Genomic DNA, 19,042 nt, shown 5'->3' on the forward strand with positions numbered 1-19,042 from the left:
CTCGCCAGCTTGTGGCGCTCGGGCCTAATAATAATAATAATAATAGCTTTGGCTTTAAGTTACTTAAGGTTCTGCCTCCATTCCACAAACCCTTTCACTGTATAGATTTGTGATGGTTTTACCATCTACACAGCCTCCACAGTCAGCTCCTCTGGGCATTAGCAGTAGTTACAGTGTGCAAGGAAATGATATCAAATGCTTCTATAATGGTAATGCTTTTTACATGGAAGATCAGTGAGTCAAATCTAATTAAAGGTCCTGTACCTGAGTTTTACTGTCTTAACTATGTGAAAAACAGAACTACTTTTTTGAACACAGCCCTACAACAACCTGTTCAGATGGAGAAGTGAAGCAGGGTGGACCACCCTTTCACAGCCAATCAGCTTCCAGTCCGTCTTATGGTGACTCACATGGCTCAGTCTTACAAGTTTGGGAATTTTTATAATATGATGAAAGCATCGTGCAGTGGCCTGATTGTTGTCCAAAATGTACTAATTTATGAGATAAACGTTGGATGATGCAGATTTAAATAGGATGACACCAATGATACAAAAGTTCTAAACAGAACAGAAGAAAAATGTGAATAAAATTGACTCAATATTGAGCAAACACTAGAACTGAAGAGGAGTCGGAGCATCACCAGAACAAGTGCGTAATCACCAGTACATGGGCCACAGCTTTCATGGGCCAAGTAAAAATAGAAACGTCTGTTTTTTTGTGAAACAGCTGTAATGATGCAATCCATTTGATTTTTGTTATCTTATGTGTGTCCAAAAATATTACTCTTATTCTTCCAATAGAAAACAATGGTTCACATTTGAAGGTAACTGGATTTATAAAATGCAATGTAAAGGCCCTTATTAATTGTATTGTTTGTAAAAGATTTTAGCCATCTCATATTGTTTTTATCTAATCAAAGTCTCTAACATCATTTAAATGTGTACATCATTTAGAGCTTTAAACCGTTTTAAACCTTAATCAATCAACTTTTAGGTGATAAGAATAAGACGCTGGTCAGGCCTGTTCTCCTAAAACGAGCTCTTCCTGGAGGAACCTGTCGTGTGGTGTTTTATGGGCCTAATACTTGTGTTGGACCCTGCAGTGCAAACAAATGAGTCCATAAATCAGCTTTATAACTGCACTTGGTTTTAGTGAAACTCCAATACGTGCTTTTTCTCAGCCAATGCATTATCACCACTGCCTTTGTGCTTTAATGTGGCCTCAGAGCTTTTAAACAGCTCCACATAAAAGGCATTCGTCAACATTATGAGCGCCCAATTTAAAACCAGTCAAAATCTACATCTGTGATTTGTGATTTTACTTGCTATAAATACAGAGGTTTATTTTGCAAATGACAGAGATGGAATAGATAAGAGTTCATTTTAGTGCAATGAGATTCACTTCCTGGAGGGATGTGAATGTGTTGTATCATAAAGTGAAACCAGGAAGTGCTCCAAAGTGTTTTTAAATCATTTTAGATAAAGCTTGAGATAGAACATGAAAAACGACGTTAATGTTATGTTAATGTTATTCAAATCCGCCATGTTTGTTGTGTGCCAAATGTCCATAGAACTGCTTTAGCCAAAACTGTAGTAAGAAGTCAACAAAAGACATGTGGAACAACTAGATTGCTAAGTCACTAGTCACTACTGGTCAAACCGTTTTTCACACTATGGTGTCGGAATACTTACCGAGGAAACTTTCGTAAACAGCATCTTGAAATGTATGATACTTTAACATCAGGCTTTATGTTATTCACTTTATGTGCATTATATTCATACCCAGATTTGATCCAGGACTAAGGCAGAATTAAACAAGGACAAAACCAGCAAGAGAAAATATATCATGAAATATTTGGAAGCTGGAAACGTTTAGAAGCCCTGATCTGGTCCACGGGCCTTAAGTTGAATAGGCCTGTCTTACATTGTAAGTTGACTTAAATTATTGATAATGTTTAAAGGAAAGATATTTCAGTCCGGATTGCACGCAGTAGTGGGAGTGTAAAGCAGTTAAAATAAACAGTACCTGTTTCTGTCCATGTGGAATGTAATAACACTTCTTTGTCTAAATGGCTTTTTAGTTTTTATGATGGAATCAAACCAGATGACTTAAACGTTCATGAATGAAACTGTTACAATTTCCTAAAAGTCAAAGGAGCCCATTACGGGGGCTTTAATAACACTCAGTGTTTTAGCCAGTAAAGCGAATACAGCTATTTCCTTGAAACACTTGGACTTCACGCTTTAAAACCAGTCCCATTCAAAAGCTTTGGAGTGAATATGCAGAGTGTTCCTTACCACAATGAGGTTCCACATGCGCGCCGCCTCTGCCACCAGCGTGGACACGGAGCTGCAGCCCGGCATCAGCACGATCTTTATGGGCTCTGTGTAGAGCAGGTCGTACAGGAGCTTAGTGGCTTCTCCAGGGTCGCACTGAGGACAAGACACAGGCAAAAGACTGTCAGGGACCAAGCCTCAAACACTGTGTGGGCCTTATGTCATTACTATGTCATTACTATGTCATTACAATGTCGTTACAATGTCATTACTATGTCATTACAATGTCGTTACAATGTGATTACTATGTCGTTACTATATCGTTACTATGTCATTACTATGTCATTAATACGTCGTTACTATGTCACTACTATGTCACTACTATGTCACTACTATGTCATTACTATGTCATTACTTTTGCCATAAAAGCATGACATTTAGAGAATTCTTGGAATACATGTTTGACTCCCTCTGCTGGTGGAAATTCAATAAAAGCACCGTCAGTTATGTGTGTTCTCTGTTTGTAAATGTTATGAAATAGTGCTGCACATATGCCAGGCTCCAAGTGCAGCCGGCCACAGTGTGGTGAGTTCAAATCCCAGCTCCGACAATTTGCTGCATGCCCTCTCTTCTCTCATCCCCATTTCACGCTAAATTGTCCTGCCTAATAAAGCATTTGGGTCAAAATAATTGTTAGTTGCAGGCTTAATGAAAAGTATATACAATAAAATCAGCATTTACATAATAAAAAACATCCTATTTTGCAGAGAGTGATTGGAATACATTTTGGCTTCCCTCTGCTGGTGACAGAGAATCATGCTGAAAACTCAAAAGAGGCACTAATACTTCAGACAGATGATGTAGTGAACCTAAACAGTGAACGGAGGGCAGCACTCTACAAGGACTGCATTTAGGTACTTGACGTTTGGGGGAGTAACACTTTTATCTTCTTACATATGTGATTTTTTAACGTCGCATCACAAGACCTTTCGATTACAGCAGAGGTGGCAAGTAACAATACCTACAATTATTGTAGGTTATTTTGTAGGTTGTTACTGTACTTAAATCATTTTTTTTTATTTATTTGAGTATTACAATTCCTTTTCAACTCCTTACATTATCAAAACAGGCTTGTTACTTTTGTTTGAATTTATTATTAATTTTTCCTTTTAAAAGAGCGTCCGAGTCATTTATCGCCCGATTTTTCCCTTTCACTTCTACTTTTGATCCAGCAGCGAGGTGTGAGCTCACAGACTCACGTACGAGCTGTTGGAAGAAATATAAGCCGATTGGACCTAAAGCCGTGGCGTGAACACGAGAAGAACCGGGGGAGAGAGAAAAGAGAGCTGCGAGGCGAGTGAGGCCTGGAGGTGAGAGAGGAGCAGCACGTTCACATGGCGACGGGGCAGGTAGACGCTTAAACAAACTGACAGGATCATTTTAGTGGTGTAACTTCAACTTCAGCACCTACACACTCCAAACTTTACAATCCTGTACTTAACAAAATTTTAACAACACATACAAAAGCATTTCTTAAAATCTAATCCTGCACTGGATTTATTGTTTAAAAAAAAAGAGAGAGTGACAAAATGAGGCCAATTTTTCGACATTTTCGAACAAATCTAGTTTACTCAAATACTAAATAAGATCCAAAAGCCACATGTGCACATAATGGCTCTACAATTTATATATTCAACAAATATGTGTAATTTTGGCAATTTTCAAACATAAAAGGCCTTCATGCTAACTTTGTATAATCAAAAACTTGATACACATTTTCCCTTAAACTAAACTACTGAAGAAGTTTCCATGGATATCTCTAAATTTGATGGATCTGTTCCTGCAGTTTCTCGCCTTAAACCTATTTTGTGGAATAACGACCTTCAATGATTTCTTAAAGTCTCTAAGAGATGACTTTTATTCTTGGAAAGGAGTGAATGACTGCATTGATGCATTCAGCCCTGGTGCTCAAAGCTCTTTACATCAAGTGCCTTTTCATTCACAAAAACAGGCCCAGCCAAGAGCCCAGGTTCCCAGTGGCCCGTGCCTCTTAGTCAGTGTCACACAGAGGAGCCAGCTTTGTGCTGCCAACCCTCCTGCTCACTGGACACCCTGTGCTACCTCCGGGCCCTCACACCTGTAATGGATCCAAGGCTCTGAATTGGCACTGTTAAAATGCATTCATGAAGTATAAAAGCAAAGCACATTTATTCTATCCAACTGATTCAATCCAGAAAATGTGCACCATTTTTAAATCTTGGTAAACGTTCTTTCCTCTGGTGAAAGAAGGTCCTGAATGTTCCCTAACAAAAGCTCGTTATTACGGAGATTGGCATCGATAACTGTACGATCGAGGCTTCATGCTTCCCTTGTATTCTCTGGGAATTATGGTAACTAGCAACGGTCAAGCAGAAAATTGCACCCAAAGCACTAATGTTGTAATTTCCTCTGGAGAACTGGGAAAAGATGTAGATACCCAGAAAGCTAATGAGACGAGCTTTGACCTTTCATCATGGCACAAACATGAAAATAGAATAACAAATTTGGGCATATTAGCTGGATGTTATGATGTGTACATATTTATGCATCATTCACAAGTTTAATGTAATCTCTATTTTGACTAAGCGTAATTAAAAGCTGTTAATATTGGCTTTTTCTTCAGCAGTTTGGAAGCTACAGTCTCACAGGAATTTACTTAATTACAGTGTATGCATATATTTTGGTCAAGATAAAGTGTTTCCTTTAGCTACGACCACAAAACACACTCTTCCCATTCACAAGTGAAAAAGGTCATCTTCTCCACAGCACTTGACGGCGCTGTCAATTTCTGGGGCACACGGAACCTTTTTATAGAGTTTGACCCTTTTAGGCGGTGGGCCGGAGCATATCTGCTTTTGATAGTGAAAACATAGGTCTCTATCGAGGGAGGATAAAGAATTTAACATATGGGTAGAATATATTTTTCCTCAACATGTGATATTGGCTGAGAGTAGTTATGCTTATGGGAGTTCTATAAACTGCATGGAAAAGCATTGACATTATCTTTCAATCTCTACATTTACATGCACAGAGAAATCAGTGCCAGTAAATATGAAAGCGAGTCAATCAAATCAAACAGGCAAGTGCAACAACTCCTGGCTGACAGGGGGCGACGTGCATCGAGGCGGAGCAATGGCTGGTGAGAGAGAGTAGTTCTGAAGGATTTCCATACAACAAATATTTGTAAAACTGTGACATGATGGAGGACGTTCTCAGCCCTGAACCTGTGACACTAAACATGTGTCATTGTCGTGTACAAACTCAGTAGCTGTGCAGAATACAGAGTGCTGGAGTTTCTGCAATGGCATTTTGTGCATGGAGTTGCAGGGATGTCGCGTGTGTAGTATCTGTACGTCCCAAAAGATCTGTAATAGGACATTACCTTTTCATAATTAAAAGCCCATTATTAGTGGGCTCCTTGTTGGACGTTAAACATGGCACAAATATCGACACGCTGCAGACAGCTGGATGGACCTAAAGAGCTCAGAGGAGGCCTCGACACACATCTGATCTACATCTACAGGACCTTGATCCACATTTGAGCCTTCCATCAGACACCTAAGACTGATCCAAAGGGTGGCTGAAACCTGCAGAGTATGGCATTAAAGGCCGTGGGTACAGAGCCACAGCGCTGTCAAATAGCCCAGCAGTTTCAGGAGCCGCGGGACGGCCATATAGCCTCATGGCTAACCCTAACCCTAACCCTAACCCTGACCCTGACCCTAACCCTAACCCTAACCCTAACCCTGACCCTGACCCTGACCCTAACCCTAAACCTAAACCTAACCCGGAGCGGTCAAATAGCCCAGCAGTTTCAGGAGCTGCGGCACGAAATAGCTTAGCAGTTTCGACCACGCGCCGCGGCTCTGTAGACACTCCCGGCATGAAAAGCAGTTGAGTTTCCCCTTTGATCAAATCTTTTTTCAATACCAGCGTTTCTTTTCACTAAGTTGAGCCCAAGCATAGCCGGTGTAAATTAATGTGTCATTAATTGCCTTGATATTTTTGTTGATTAAACCACACAAAATCATTCTGATTTATTGATCTTTCTGGAGTCATTGAGTCGAGAACTTCCCTTCACAAAATGAGACTGAGTAGGAATTCATGTTTTGTTGGACAAAGTCCAGATGTGTCCTTCTAAAAAATAGATGAATTAACTACCCACAATACTACATGAGTGATGTCCACAATGTAATAACTGGTCCCAGAGAATATGCATTAACTATTGGCTCCACCGAGTGAGGAGGAAACTGGACTAATATACTGCACTTTGAGTGATCGTTTCTGAACGATCTGAAGACAGAATTGAGCCATGCCACCTCCATCAACGGCCCGGGTTTACGTGCACTTTGGACAATCAATTTAAATTTGACTAGGATTAAGGATTATCCGATTTTCCTGGTGTTCATGTAAATGCAGTGTCCAGGTGTGAAGGTAATAGACCTTCTCTTGTGTTATGTTGTTCCTTGTACAACAGGTCCTTTGAGTTTCTGATCCAAAATGCAATAAGAGTTCTTGATAATCATGCTTAAAATAGCTATATTGTTGTTACTGTTCAATATCTAGTCCGTGCCTGTAATGTGTTGACTACTGCTGAAACAATAAGGAATAAGAAACTACTGCTCCTGCTCTCATGACAACAGTATAGTCTGCACTGAGTAAAATACATGAATCATTAAGTCTGCCTTCTTGTTCCACGATGATATCGCTTGTGCTTTTTAATTCTTTGCCAATAAAACGCTGACAATTTAACACCGCTCAAAAGTTACAAGTCACACTTCCTTCAACAAGATAAATTTGAATTATTTTAACGCAGCTAAATCTGCTAAGAATTCTGATCATGAGGCAATGGAAGAGGGGTGTCAAGTTGAATCAATGTTGTAATCTATCATGATAATCACAGGAATTTTATACTTTCAAATCAATAACCATTTCCTGACTTTGAAATATTGTGTAAACCATCACAGACAACACACTATGGCCACGGTATGATATTCATTAATTGGTTTATATTGGACAAACAACTGTTGCCCTTTCCCTTTTGTCCCGACTTGTTACGCTAAACCCTAAACCGCCTTCACGCTGAGTTGGCATGCCCTCTCCTCGCACCCCTGGGTCCACCGTTGTACCAGAACTTTCTACACCATATGTCTGACTATATAAGGTCACCTCTGTAAGCCAGCCGTGCTTCTGTCTTATCTGCGCTTCCCTGTCCGCCATCACATGACTGAAGGGAGGGGCATAGACGGGGCACGTTCCAAGGTGACCCGCTCTCTTCTCTTTACCTCCATCCCCCGTCAGGCGCGCTTGCACGGGGAGGAAAGACAAAAACATTTATCCAGCTGTCGCGCGCCATTATCGTGACGTTACAAATGCGGGCTATGGTGGTGCATTTACACAGAATACTCACTAAAAAATCAATAAGTAATTTGAATGATAATGGTGAGGGCATATGGGCGATTCCTCATGTGGTGCCGGGTAATGGAGAATGATCGGCTTGCTTTTATTTGTCCAGTTTTAAATGTGTCTTTAGGTCATTGTGATAAGTCTGTATTATAAGGCGGAGGTTTGTAATTAAATTGTACGATCACTGCAAGCGCGGATCGATGGGAGAGCATGGCTTTACGGTCATTTATATGGAAGAGATGCAGAATGTATGGAGGAGAGCGGCAGATTACACGGAAATAAATTTTATTTGAGAACATGTCGGTGTAATCCCTCATTTGTCTAGGATTGTTCCATTGTAGAAAAAAAGTTGTAGTCTTGTGGACTCTTTTTGCAAAAATGAAACATTTCGACTCTCATCCAAAAGTCATTCTCAATCTGCGAATCAAGCCCGGGAACTCAGATATTTATCCTACTCTGGGTAGGCCCTGCCCACCAGGCGGGACAACCTGAGTCTAAGTCTCCTTTTGTACCTGACTCACTCTCTCTATCCTCACTGAGTACCTGATTAGCATCCGAATTCTCTGGGCGTCTACCTCTCCAGGGATTCAAACTCCATTATAAAATACCGGAAGGTTAAATTTTAACCCCCCGTTCCAATGTAATGATTGGAACTTTTTTTTAACAAAAATGCCTCTTCAACTCCTCTTTCAAACCATCTTTTTTCCATGCTTCGAATCTTCACCTCACTGTCTTCAATAGAGTGTTTTGTGGCTTTAAGATGAAGATGCACAGCGCTTTGTGGTCCTGAATTTGCATGTCTTCGGTGCTGATAAAGCTGAAGTGGCTGTCTTCATTTGAGAAGATGCTGGGAGTGATTTGTATGTATTTTGGTGTGTTTAGGTATGGGATGTTTTATGTCCTGATGAAAACTAGTTTTCAGTCAAAACACGTTGGCTTTGGTATTTCAATAAATAACATATAAGCATCGGACATAGCTTCTTTTGTGTATGAAGTTTGATGTGTTTGAGATGTCATCAAGTAGGGAAACAGGATTACATACATCGAGGGGGGAGACGAGTGCGCTCTGGTCGTGGGGGGCTGACGGGGGAGACGAGTGCGCTCTGGTTGTGGGGGGCTGACAGGGGAGACGAGTGAGCTCTAGTCGTGGGGGCCTGACGGGGGAGACGAGTGCGCTCTGGTCGTGGGGGGCTGACGGGGAGACGAGTGCGCTCTGGTCGTGGGGGGCTGACAGGGGAGACGAGTGCGCTCTGGTCGTGGGGGGCTGACGGGGGAGACGAGTGAGCTCTGGTCGTGGGGGGCTGAAGGGGGAGACGAGTGCGCTCTGGTTGTGGGGGCCTGACAGGGGAGACGAGTGAGCTCTGGTCATGGGGGGCTGACGGGGGAGACGAGTGAGCTCTAGTCGTGGGGGCCTGACGGGGGAAACCAGTGCGCTCTGGTTGTGGGGGGCTGACAGGGGAGACGAGTGAGCTCTAATAGTGGGGGCCTGACGAGGTAGACGAGTGCGCTCTAGTCGTGGGGGCCTGACGGGGGAGAAGAGTGCTCTCTGGTCGTGGGGGCCTGACGGGGGAGACGAGTGAGCTCTAGTCGTGGGGGGCTGACGGGGGAGACGAGTGCGCTCTGGTCGTGGGGGGCTGACGTAGGAGACGAGTGCGCTCTGGTCGTGGGGGGCTGACGGGGGAGGCGAGTGCGCTCTGGTCGTGGGGGGGCTGAAGGGGGAGACGAGTGCGCTCTGGTCGTGGGGGGCTGACGGGGGAGGCGAGTGCGCTCTGGTCGTGGGGGGCTGACGGGGGAGACGAGTGCGCTCTGGTCGTGGGGGGCTGACGGGGGAGGCGAGTGCGCTCTGGTTGTGGGGGGGCTGAAGGGGGAGACGAGTGCGCTGGGGGAGACGAGTGCGCTCTGGTCGTGGGGGGCTGAAGGGGGAGACAAGTGCGCTCTGGTCGTGGGGGGCTGACGGGGGAGGCGAGTGCGCTCTGGTCGTGGGGGGCTGACGGGGGAGACGAGTGCGCTCTGGTCGTGGGGGGCTGACGGGGGAGACGAGTGCGCTCTGGTCGTGGGGGGGCTGAAGGGGGAGACGAGTGCGCTCTGGCCGTGGGGGGCTGAAGGGGGAGACGAGTGCGCTCTGGTCGTGGGGGGCTGAAGGGGGAGACGAGTGCGCTCTGGTCGTGGGGGGCTGAAGGGGGAGACGAGTGCGCTCTGGTCGTGGGGGGCTGAAGGGGGAGACGAGTGCGCTCTGGTCGTGGGGGGCTGAAGGGGGAGACGAGTGCGCTCTGGTCGTGGGGGGCTGACGGGGGAGACGAGTGCGCTCTGGTCGTGGGGGCCTGACGGGGGAGACGAGTGCGCTCTGGTCGTGGGGGGCTGACGGGGAGACGAGTGCGCTCTGGTCGTGGGGGGCTGACAGGGGAGACGAGTGCGCTCTGGTCGTGGGGGGCTGACGGGGGAGACGAGTGAGCTCTGGTCGTGGGGGGCTGACGGGGGAGACGAGTGCGCTCTGGTCATGGGGGGCTGAAGGGGGAGACGAGTGCGCTCTGGTCATGGGGGGCTGACGGGGGAAACCAGTGCGCTCTGGTTGTGGGGGGCTGACAGGGGAGACGAGTGAGCTCTAATAGTGGGGGCCTGACGAGGTAGACGAGTGCGCTCTAGTCGTGGGGGCCTGACGGGGGAGAAGAGTGCTCTCTGGTCGTGGGGGCCTGACGGGGGAGACGAGTGAGCTCTAGTCGTGGGGGGCTGACGGGGGAGACGAGTGCGCTCTGGTCGTGGGGGGCTGACGGGGGAGAAGAGTGCGCTCTGGTTGTGGGGGGCTGACGTAGGAGACGAGTGCGCTCTGGTTGTGGGGGGCTGACGGGGGAGACGAGTGAGCTCTGGTCGTGGGGGGCTGACGGGGGAGACGAGTGCGCTCTGGTCGTGGGGGGCTGAAGGGGGAGACGAGTGCGCTCTGGTCGTGGGGGCCTGACGGGGGAGACGAGTGCGCTCTGGTCGTGGGGGGGCTGACGGGGGAGACGAGTGCGCTCTGGTCGTGGGGGGCTGACGGGGAGACGAGTGCGCTCTGGTCGTGGGGGGCTGACAGGGGAGACGAGTGCGCTCTGGTCGTGGGGGGCTGACGGGGGAGACGAGTGAGCTCTGGTCGTGGGGGGCTGACGGGGGAGACGAGTGCGCTCTGGTCATGGGGGGCTGAAGGGGGAGACGAGTGCGCTCTGGTTGTGGGGGGCTGACGGGGGAGACGAGTGAGCTCTAGTCGTGGGGGCCTGACGGGGGAAACCAGTGCGCTCTGGTTGTGGGGGGCTGACAGGGGAGACGAGTGAGCTCTAATAGTGGGGGCCTGACGAGGTAGACGAGTGCGCTCTAGTCGTGGGGGCCTGACGGGGGAGACGAGTGAGCTCTAGTCGTGGGGGGCTGACGGGGGAGACGAGTGCGCTCTGGTCGTGGGGGGCTGACGGGGGAGAAGAGTGCGCTCTGGTTGTGGGGGGCTGACGGAGACGAGTGCGCTCTGGTTGTGGGGGGCTGACGGGGGAGACGAGTGAGCTCTGGTCGTGGGGGGCTGACGGGGGAGACGAGTGAGCTCTGGTCGTGGGGGGCTGACGGGGGAGACGAATGCGCTCTGGTCGTGGGGGGCTGACGGGGGAGGCGAGTGCGCTCTGGTCGTGGGGGGCTGACGGGGAGACGAGTGCGCTCTGGTCGTGGGGGGGCTGAAGGGGGAGACGAGTGCGCTCTGGTCGTGGGGGGGCTGAAGGGGGAGACGAGTGAGCTCTGGTCGTGGGGGGGCTGAAGGGGGAGACGAGTGCGCTCTGGTCGTGGGGGGGCTGAAGGGGGAGACGAGTGCGCTCTGGTCGTGGGGGGCTGAAGGGGGAGACGAGTGCGCTCTGGTCGTGGGGGGGCTGAAGGGGGAGACGAGTGCGCTCTGGTCGTGGGGGGGCTGAAGGGGGAGACGAGTGCGCTCTGGTCGTGGGGGGCTGACGGGGGAAACCAGTGCGCTCTGGTTGTGGGGGGCTGACAGGGGAGACGAGTGAGCTCTAATAGTGGGGGCCTGACGAGGTAGACGAGTGCGCTCTAGTCGTGGGGGCCTGACGGGGGAGAAGAGTGCTCTCTGGTCGTGGGGGCCTGACGGGGGAGACGAGTGAGCTCTAGTCGTGGGGGGCTGACGGGGGAGACGAGTGCGCTCTGGTCGTGGGGGGCTGACGGGGGAGAAGAGTGCGCTCTGGTTGTGGGGGGCTGACGTAGGAGACGAGTGCGCTCTGGTTGTGGGGGGCTGACGGGGGAGACGAGTGAGCTCTGGTCGTGGGGGGCTGACGGGGGAGACGAGTGCGCTCTGGTCGTGGGGGGCTGAAGGGGGAGACGAGTGCGCTCTGGTCGTGGGGGCCTGACGGGGGAGACGAGTGCGCTCTGGTCGTGGGGGGGCTGACGGGGGAGACGAGTGCGCTCTGGTCGTGGGGGGCTGACGGGGAGACGAGTGCGCTCTGGTCGTGGGGGGCTGACAGGGGAGACGAGTGCGCTCTGGTCGTGGGGGGCTGACGGGGGAGACGAGTGAGCTCTGGTCGTGGGGGGCTGACGGGGGAGACGAGTGCGCTCTGGTCATGGGGGGCTGAAGGGGGAGACGAGTGCGCTCTGGTTGTGGGGGGCTGACGGGGGAGACGAGTGAGCTCTAGTCGTGGGGGCCTGACGGGGGAAACCAGTGCGCTCTGGTTGTGGGGGGCTGACAGGGGAGACGAGTGAGCTCTAATAGTGGGGGCCTGACGAGGTAGACGAGTGCGCTCTAGTCGTGGGGGCCTGACGGGGGAGACGAGTGAGCTCTAGTCGTGGGGGGCTGACGGGGGAGACGAGTGCGCTCTGGTCGTGGGGGGCTGACGGGGGAGAAGAGTGCGCTCTGGTTGTGGGGGGCTGACGGAGACGAGTGCGCTCTGGTTGTGGGGGGCTGACGGGGGAGACGAGTGAGCTCTGGTCGTGGGGGGCTGACGGGGGAGACGAGTGAGCTCTGGTCGTGGGGGGCTGACGGGGGAGGCGAGTGCGCTCTGGTCGTGGGGGGCTGACGGGGAGACGAGTGCGCTCTGGTCGTGGGGGGGCTGAAGGGGGAGACGAGTGCGCTCTGGTCGTGGGGGGGCTGAAGGGGGAGACGAGTGAGCTCTGGTCGTGGGGGGGCTGAAGGGGGAGACGAGTGCGCTCTGGTCGTGGGGGGGCTGAAGGGGGAGACGAGTGCGCTCTGGTCGTGGGGGGCTGAAGGGGGAGACGAGTGCGCTCTGGTCGTGGGGGGGCTGAAGGGGGAGACGAGTGCGCTCTGGTCGTGGGGGGGCTGAAGGGGGAGACGAGTGCGCTCTGGTCGTGGGGGGCTGACGGGGGAGACGAGTGCGCTCTGGTCGTGGGGGGCTGACGGGGGAGACGAGTGCGCTCTGGTCGTGGGGGGCTGACGGGGGAGACGAGTGCGCTCTGGTCGTGGGGGGCTGACGGGGGAGACGAGTGCGCTCTGGTCGTGGGGGGCTGACGGGGGAGACGAGTGCGCTCTGGTCGTGGGGGGCTGACGGGGGAGACGAGTGCGCTCTGGTCGTGGGGGGCTGACGGGGGAGACGAGTGCGCTCTGGTCGTGGGGGGTGACAGGTGGGTGTTGAGTCTAGAGGGGTTTATTACAGTGGTCCACACAGAGGCGCTGGGTCTGAGAAGTCTATTTTTGACTGTTCTCTATATCACTATATCACTTTAGTATCCAGTATTATTTTTATACAAAATCATTTGTAAATATAGGATAAATATGAGACTGATAAAATCCTAAAACAGCTGAATTTCTGTGCGTAAGAATGCTCCTGACATTCTTTGTTAAGAAAATCTTTTGTGAATACCATAAACCTTGGTAAGAAGGCCTAAAGTGAGTAAGAACGCTTCATGAAAAGAGCCCAATGGTTTTAAAATCAGGACGTTTGGACTTCCATCCGTGATTCATTATCAATCTGATGGATTTGGTGTGAGAAGCTCGACTTTATACTGCTCTGAGCTGGATTCAATACAATGCTGTTAAATAAATGTATGTAATCTTTTTCCATATAAACATATACATTAAAAACAAAAACAAACATTTCATATTCACGCTAAAGAGCTCCATTTATACAGAAGCTTCCGTACATTTACAATATCTGTAGAAGGGCAAAGCAGGGTGAGCACATACAGCCTCTTTAAAGTCCACACTCATTTGTGTGTTTGAAGCCCCTGGTACAGATCGCATTATGTAACTTGTGTTTGCTGGACTGGAAACAGATACATATTTATATTGCTTTTTAAAACCTTGTCAAGCTTCAAGTCCATTATTCATTCACTTTCCACACTTGGCCGTGGTAAGCTTCTGCAGCCACAGATGCCCTGGTGCTGACTGGTGGAAACATGGCTGCCACACTGCTCTCACGCTCTTTCTAATAACACACTAACTATGCACAAGGATTCATTATGGTTATTGTTATTTTTGGTAATAATTTGATGTTCTGAAAATCAATATTCCACACATTTCCCCCATAAATCTAGATCAAATGTTTGTTACCACACAGCGGATTAGCTTTGAGCAAGGTTTCAAATGTATAGTTTTATTTATTTGTTATGTCTGTCAATGGACACAACAAAAACCCTTCCACTTTTGAACCATTCAAAAAGTGTTGGCAGTGTTGTGTTTCTAGTAATTCCAAGCCCATTCTACTGAACAATGGAAGTATAATGCAGTATTCTGTTACAAAACATCACAGTCATCGTTTAACTGATAAGCGATGTAACAATAGCTGCATGATTGTTTTCTGTAACATTTACAGACACATTTTAGAACAATTTCTATGAATTGCCATAATTTTGTCTGTTTATTGTCATCAAGATGATGATGATGATGATGATGATGATGATGATGATGATGATGAAGAACAATATCTAAAATATGTTATTTTTCAGAATTTCCAACCCCTACTACAAGATGCTTCTTTTGGACTTTTAAAATCTGTTTAAGTGGAAACCCTTCGTTACAGTTGCAGAGTGTAAAACGAAGAGGGAATTACATTTTCAAAATAACCTGTCTGAAATAAACTGATTTAGATGGTGCAGGGTGTTTGAGAGTGAAGGTTTCCATGCTGATAATGGGCCTCATTCATGAAGCGATCTTACATTTGTATTTAAGGCTTTCTTATGAAGGTTTTTGGCATTCACAAAATTAGCCAAGAATGTTCTTCTGGAAGAACAAATCCTAAGATTAGTCAGGAGCACTGACTAGGACTGAAATTCTGTTTTAGAATATTATCACTCTTATACTGCAACCAAAAAATGTAATTTCCATATGATTGTTAGTTTTATTAATTTACAAATATTTGTATAAAAGTATTATTGGATACTAAAAGTATGATCAGTCGTCTCCCGTGTTCTATGCACGAGGGAGCTCCATTACAGTGTCACACATATTTGGAAGATTCTCATCAAATACATATTCATCTTGATAAACTTGGTAAATAAACATGTAAATGAGTGACGTGGTGTTCATGCTGCTGTTCTTGTTTGGTTTCTTCAGAGCGCGTCATGACTCAGACTCATCTTAAAGTGGAAGTTAATGAGGCCCATTGTGTACTATTGTAAGTACTCACAGTTCTTGATGCATACAGAGACGAGTAATCATTTGAATCAATATTTTTACATGTACTGGAGTATAGTATTGTAAAGTATCTGACTTGAATAACACCTTTACTCTCCCCTTGCTTTGACTGTTACAGTATCTTTTCTCTGTCTGGAGCAATATTAGACTTTCCACAAGTTTTAAAAATCGATTGAAGAGACATGGAGCATGGCAAAGTAAAGCTTTATAAAACCCACTAGTCTGAAACTGTCTGACACCTGTAATGTCCTTGAGAAAAATTGAGCAATTTGTATAAAATTGCTGCAAGATGAGTTTTGTCATAAGCCTTGTCTCCTCTTTGGCTCCAGCGAGAATGTATCTGATGATACAATATTTTTATGATTTTGATCCATATGCAGAGATGGCTAGAGTAGCCTAAATTCTACTTAAGTAAGAGTAACATTACTAAAATCATATACGTAGTGCTATAGAATTTCCTCAAGAGTAAAACATAATTTGGGGAAACTACTCGCAGTAATTGTATGTGACACGCATTGTCGCACACTGCAAAACGCTTTAATATAACTCTTGGGCTGTTTTAAAAAGGATTACAAACAAAAGGGTTAAATCTACACACCTTTGCCAGCAGAAGGCAACTGGCACAACATCCAAGCGTTCTGTGCAATGTGAATGTTAGAATGTTCAACATTTTACAATTCAAATGATGAAATATTAATGCTTTAAGATTTAAATTGAGTTAAAATACTTCAAATGCATTCATCTGGTTAATTACACTGTTTGCAGCAATCTGCCGCAAAGTTGGAGCATCTGTAGAGTGACATCAGAGCTGACAGAGGGGTCAAAGGTCATTCCATTTAGCGTCACTAACAGTAACAGCTCATAATATCGGGCTGTGCTGTTTGCTAGTGTGCGTCCTGCTGGATACAAGGTCGCAGAGGGCTCTTAAAACCATCGACCTCATTAGAAAAAAATACAGGGCTAAACCTGGACTAAGAACAAGCTGTAACCACATTCAAACTAGGGGAATTGCAATGGTGTAAAGTGTACTCTACTGTAATGGGTTTCCTATTGGAAAAAGGTACACAACTATATACGTTGTTCACCGGTAATTATATAGAAAATGAACGTGTGTTCACATCGCAGCGTCCAAAGCGTCCAGTTTACATTCAAAGTGTATGTGGACGCGCATCTTGGGTGTCCTGTGTTTTTGCAGCGCATTTTGAGCAATTTCGCGGCGCAAATCCTGCGTTTTGAGCGTCAGACGCAGCGCGTCAGGGGCGTTTGAGCGCTGGACGCATGTCCAAAGCGACCAGAGCATCCAACGGCAGACGCTGCGCAGCAGCCAATCAGAGATTATGCTTCCAGTGACGTGCTACCCACAACCTAGAAGAAGACCCAAATAAAACCTTAAGACGCAGCTCTTGGAGCAAATAATGATATTGACTAAACTCTGCTCACCTCTGAAGTATCTGCGGGTCCCAGACGGGCCCCGGAGCCCATCGCCTCAGTTTTTGGATTAAAGTGCACCAAAGCCACTTTCTCCACCTGTTCTGCCATCGCACAGCTACAGAGGGAAACATAACATCCCCTCCACTGCAGCATGTGCGCTGGACGTCTCGGACGCGCGTCTGCTGGTGAGTTTAATTTTTGCACGAGCGTCCGAGGCGTTCAGGACAAGTACAGGTGTACAATTTCTGCATTGACCGCGAATTGAACGCAGCATGACCAATCACAATTCACCAACTTTGACGCCAGCAGCTATTGTTGTCAGTATGATTCAATTTACAGCCCCCCTTTCCTAGCCGGCGAGTATCCTCATTGCTCACGTCAAAGTTTTATAAATATAGACAAATGCCACAGCTTATTTATGAATTGAAAATTCCAATGTGTCCAAAGTAATACAGGATCCAATTTGAAGACAGAAGCAGATGCTCTGGGAACTGGTCGACCATTTCTGCCGATGTCCGTGAAGCATCATGACATCTGCAGCAACTCATCGGAGGGGACAGTGTAGGTTAGTCATTGCTATAATCACAACCTTGTCTCGCAATATCAAAGTGGTTCAAGCACACAGGAAAAAGGAATAATCCTCCTATAGGCGCCTTCATTAAAGGGATAAAGATCAGGACGTGACCCTGTCGCAGTGGACTGAATGTTCACATGTAAATGTGAACTGTTAATAAGCCCTGTATGCAGGCTCACACTAACACTTTAGCATTTCAAAGCACAGTACGTTTATGTAAGCTCAAATGAAAGTGGAATTTAAATAGTCTATACACCTTCACTGGATTAATTTTTTGACCATTTTAGCTCATCAAAACCCTTCACAATGCAGTTTACCAGCTTTGAAGCTAGAATCCACCTAATTTTGACGGTTTCTCTGCTTGATATGTGTAAAATATATGCATCCTACTGAATATGCTGTGACAGATAGTTGTATCCATCCACAAATGCATTGTTTACACTGGGTTAGTCCTGTAATGTGTTTGTGTTTAGTTTATTCAAGGCTTAATCCACATGGTACAAGTCCTGGAAAGATACAGTTCTCAGATCTGAGAGTCGGCCTGGTTTAAATCTGGATTAGAGTAAACTGGTCCTGGTTTAGTCCTAAGCCTCTTGAGTGGGTCCCAGAAGAACAAAAGAAAAGAAGCTAGTCCAGAGATTTTCCTCAATAACACTGTTCTCATTTTGATAAGAAGATGAATCAGAAAGCAACAAATTCAGCTCAATTTATGTTCTGATGTTTCCACAAAAACATTTATGTTGTTTAAGAACTAATAAAGCAGAAGCAGAATACGATACTTTTTTAAATAAAGTTAAAGTACCAGAACATGCGCACACACACACACACACACACACACACACACACTACAAAATGTACAAATTGCAGTAATTATTTCACTTTTAACTAAAGCAGTAAAATAATGCATTACTAAATTTAAAATGGACAATATAGTTACAAAGTTACAAAGGCATTTAAATATGGTCGTACTTTCAAATGTGGATCTGTGCAATTAAAAATAATAAAGTACAAATAAAAGTTGATCTTGAGTTGTGGTTCTTAAACAGTGGGCGAGGGTCCGAAAAGAGAGTGTAAATAATACAGTATATGAACAGTATTAGGTCATATGACAGTTTGATCAAATACAGTAGACAACCAGTTCCACAATGACTGGAAAATACAACAAGAATTATAAAATGATAATGAAAATGGGAAACTACAATTTGTGCTTGACTAAAGCAACTCAAATGTAAGGAGTGTAAGTAACTCAGTTTCATTTTGTGGACAGTAATATCGTTATAAAATATATATTAACTTTTTATCACTGTAACTAGAAATCTATTATGTATTACAGAGTTACTCGTCCAATACCGACACCGTCAAATTTGAATGTTTCAGGTCTTCTTGAGCAATATTTTACTTTAATATTGCACTGTAACTTTTCTTTTAAAACACATATAGTGCATTTATTTATAGACGTTTTTGTTTATTGTTAAAGAAAAACATGCAATGTCTCCACAGATCTAACCTATAACTGCTGTCACCTGCCTATCTCCGAAGGGAACATGTATTTAAATGTTATATCCATACTGTGGAACATTCTGGGCAAAGCAATACCATCTCTATGGGGACAAGCAGGAGGCTGATCTTCCATCAGAATTTACATAGTGCATCCAAACGTACTCCACCCATATCAATAAAACACTGACTAATAAAATAAAACATGTATAATGTATGTCG

At 46.5% G+C, this 19,042-nt stretch overlaps 1 protein-coding gene across 1 annotated transcript in view; it reads right to left on the minus strand.

Annotated features, from left to right (window-relative positions):
• The window catches only part of LOC140361907 (gamma-aminobutyric acid type B receptor subunit 1-like), a 183,488-nt gene that overhangs the window by 143,573 nt on the left and 20,873 nt on the right, over positions 1-19,042 (minus strand). The window contains exon 2 of the mRNA XM_072447815.1: positions 2,298-2,432. Coding sequence (XP_072303916.1) covers positions 2,298-2,432 — 135 coding nt within the window. The remainder of the gene's footprint in view (positions 1-2,297; positions 2,433-19,042) is intronic.

Source organism: Eucyclogobius newberryi, unplaced genomic scaffold, assembly GCF_026437365.1.
Source record: "Eucyclogobius newberryi isolate DKJ021-1_F unplaced genomic scaffold, fEucNew1.0.hap1 SCAF_16, whole genome shotgun sequence".
In the NCBI taxonomy this organism is placed as follows: Eukaryota; Metazoa; Chordata; class Actinopteri; order Gobiiformes; family Gobiidae; genus Eucyclogobius; species Eucyclogobius newberryi.